At 39.5% G+C, this 3,667-nt stretch overlaps 1 protein-coding gene across 1 annotated transcript in view; it reads right to left on the bottom strand.

Moving 5' to 3' along the window:
• Positions 1-3,667, bottom strand: part of PRPF31 (pre-mRNA processing factor 31) — a 74,028-nt gene that overhangs the window by 60,579 nt on the left and 9,782 nt on the right. Inside the window, exons 2-3 of the mRNA XM_018569774.1 lie at positions 2,938-3,132; positions 385-445 (exon numbers count right to left, since the gene is read on the bottom strand). Coding sequence (XP_018425276.1) covers positions 385-445; positions 2,938-3,111 — 235 coding nt within the window. The 5' untranslated portion in view covers positions 3,112-3,132. The remainder of the gene's footprint in view (positions 1-384; positions 446-2,937; positions 3,133-3,667) is intronic.

The following is a 3,667-nucleotide window of genomic DNA, read 5'->3' as shown; positions in this document are numbered from 1 at the left end:
GGGGGGGGCTGGGTGTGGGATAGAGGAAAAACTAAATATGTGTTTAGGAGGTATTCTCTGATTGGTCTGCCAAATGAAAGTGAGTGTAGCACTAGCACTAAGATAGGAATGATTTTATTTTTGAGTAGAAATGTCTTGCTTCAGATACTCTATGCAACATCAGTCTGCACCTGTAGCAGCACTCTGACCCCCGTCAACTCCTTCCCTTCATGGACATATGTACCCTATCTCAGAATACTGACTGTTAAAGCAGAGTGGATGTGGTCCGAAGGAGATGGGAAGACCTCCATTTCGCATGAATCTAAAGATGAAGTGCTTTTCTACATTTTCAGTGAACACAGAAAGATTACAATAAAAACGAAAGTGTATTAAGAATGGCAATACCTTCTGATGCTTTGGGCTGTTTTTTTACATATTCTTCAATCTTTGCCAAAATTTCTGCAAACTTAAAAACAAATGCCAATTATCATCTGGTAAATTAAACATGTTAACAATATCATAAAGGAAGAGCAACAGTCAGTTAAAGCTCAACTCTAGCCAGACATAAAACACAAAATGAATGTAATTCTGTTTTGATGAACACATTTAAATATGTTTTATAAAAGGCAAATTGTGTAAGTACCCGAAATTGAATTTTTTTCAGCCTTTTGCAGATACCTGTATATAAAAAGGCTAAGATTTGGGAGACGCAGCACAAGTTGTAGTTGAACAAGGAGCAGAGCCGAGCTCATGAGTCTGCTGCTTCTACTTCCGACGTCAAGTCACGGAGTGGGGAAAGACCTGTAAATATTACTTGACTGCAGCAGAGAAATCAGGTCTCCAACTCTGCTAGACATGACTGTGTGGTGGCCAGAGCTGAGAATCTCAGAATTTTATGAGAATATATAATAAAACAGATGCCTGAAAATAACCATTATGACAAAGTACACAATTTAGCTTCATGTCTCATGCCTTGATATTTACAGCCTTTTCTGCTAGGTGAGCTTTTGAAAACCACATGGAATTCAGCCTAAAATCACATAATTGCTGGATGTACATCTGCACTTTGTGTAAGAGTGTGTGGGAGACCTTTATCAAACAAATGAAAGACACAGCTAGGCACTAGTCAGTGTGTCTAATTTAGCAAAATCTATGCAACAGTTTTCAGTGCATTTGTAACCCACGTGCTTGTCATCCTGTGCAGCAAGTAAGAAGTGGTCAGGGTTAGGTTTCATTCTGTAGCAGTGTTTCCGCAGCAGCAGAGGTAGGAATCTATGAGCTGTAACTGTATTAAATCTATCCTCACCGCTACTGTTTAGCATTGACTTGCTGTGTGACAGATTTTTTACTTGTCCCCAAATGTGCGCTCATGGATATATGCATGATCTCAGAAGCATGTTGCTGGAAGACTGCACTTTCCCACACATGGTGCTCTATAATTTATTGCTGGGATTCCTCTATAGCTGATGGTACATTGTGCTGTATATTTGTACCATCAGCTATAGAGGAATATAAATCCCAGCAATACATTATACGCTGTATGTATAATATACTGCTGGGATTTGTTGTATTCCTATTATAGCTGGGTGGTATTCTGCATTGCTCTGTATAGAGGACTACAAATCCCAGCAATAATACATTATACAGCGCAATGCAGAATACCACCAGCTATAATGTACTATTGCTGGGATTTGTTGTATTCCTCTATAGCTGGTGATATTCTGCATTGTGCTGTAGAATGCACTATTGCTGGGTTTTGTAGTCCTTTATAGCCAGTGCCATTCTGCATTCATTGCTGTATAATTTTACACAATTTTATTTCCACCGCTCCAAGCTTGCTCCTGTGATGGACTACAATCTCAATACAAACTAGTAGTCCATCACTGCAGATCTTTTTAAAATTAATTTAATTTTGTATCCGATTAATCGAACTTAATAATCGGCTAACTAATCAATTTTGAAAATAATCGTTAACTGCAGCTCTAGCACAAACCAATTCACAGAGCATAGCATGCTTTCAATTTTTATACCTAGAAATTCTAAAGAAAATTGGCTTTCTTCCTGCCCAAAATGTGCCACAAAACTACCTGATATGTCTAATTTATTTTGGTCTGGTCCACTCATCCAAACATTTTGGTCCCAAACACTGTCCTACATACAATCAATTACAGGCTTCACAAGGGAGCTACATCCTCTAACATGTCTATTCCACGATGCTCCTCAAGACCCTACACCTCAAAATATGCATTTACTTTGCTGGGAACATTTTTGCTTGTTAGGAGCAAAGAAAATGCATCCCACGACATTGGATCTTGGCTACAACCCCAGACCTCTCAGATCTGAAGCCTATAATGTCTAAACTTTTGCTCATGGATATACTAGAAACAACATTTCACCCCCCTTTCACACAGTCACCTTTTGGTAGCTGGAATGACTATATAACCACGGATCTTACTGTGCAACAACAATCAGAATTAAAAACTATACTTCAAAATTCTACTTGACATACATCAACACATAACACAGCACCCGCAACCTATCTAAATTTGGCTTAAAGGGCTTCCACACACCCGCTACACAACCTCACACATTCTTTCCCTTACCATTGACACTCTTCTTTATCAGATGCATCCATGGGGATGTTCATAGCAACAGCACCCTACGACTACAATTGCTCCAGGGAGTGCTCATAAAATCGCTGAGAGCGAGTCAGACAGAGATAAAGCTGACACCTCGCAATAGGTCCTTAAAAGCACAGTCTCGGCTTACGTTTTTTTTATAGTGAGTGAGTTACAACTTTCTCTCTCAAGGGCAATTTCCAGCACTGACCAATTAAAACTCTGATAAACACCTCATGAAAATAAGATTGTCAAAAGCATTTTTGCAATTAGTATAATAGATTGATCATTTTACTTTAGTGCTGAAAACTACAAAAAAAAAAGTGCTACTTAGACTTACCTGTTTACTGTCCAATAATTTGGCTATACTTTTCACAGACTCTGCATTCAGGTCTACTTGCATCTCCTCCTGCACCTCCTCAATTGTCTCCAAGTCTTCTTCATCTATTAGGTGTTCCTCTTCTTCCTCAGCTGCCTCCTCCAGGTCAGCTAGCAATTCATCAGCCAAAGACATGCTTTACCACTGATAAGAGGTCTACAGTCCTAATATAATATGAAAAAGCACATGTTATATTTTAAAACTGGAGAGAAAGCAAATTGTATGTCTAGTCCAAGGTAACTAAGCAGGTTTGATGTTTAATTACCTTGTTCCTACAATGAAACAGAATTGGTTGCTATACACAGCAAAAACAGTCTGGTATTTTGGTGAGCAAGGAGGCAGCGGAGTAATCACTTGGCTTACACAAAATAAGCAGCAGAACATTTCCTTCAAATGAATCGATGTTGCCATGATAAAACACTGTTTCACTTGAGCTTTAAAATTATGCAGTTTTTCTTACCTGGTCTCTGGCTACCTATTATTATGATTCTGTATTCAAACAGATCCTATCTGGATATTACCGTGTTTCCCCGAAAGTAAGACCTACCCCGAAAATAAGACCTAGTTCGGTGGTAGGCCTTATATTACAGAAATCCGCTAGGTCTTACTTTCGGGGTAGCTGCACATAAACTGTGTAAAGACCGGCCGCAGCTCCGGCCCCTCCCGCCCACGCCTGCCTGCCGCAGCTCCA

The sequence above is a fragment of the Nanorana parkeri genome, unplaced genomic scaffold, assembly GCF_000935625.1.
Source record: "Nanorana parkeri isolate BGI_ZX_2015 unplaced genomic scaffold, ASM93562v1 scaffold1393, whole genome shotgun sequence".
In the NCBI taxonomy this organism is placed as follows: domain Eukaryota; kingdom Metazoa; phylum Chordata; class Amphibia; order Anura; family Dicroglossidae; genus Nanorana; species Nanorana parkeri.
Note: the sequence above shows the minus strand (reverse complement) of the source record. Positions and strands in the feature narration are given on the sequence as shown.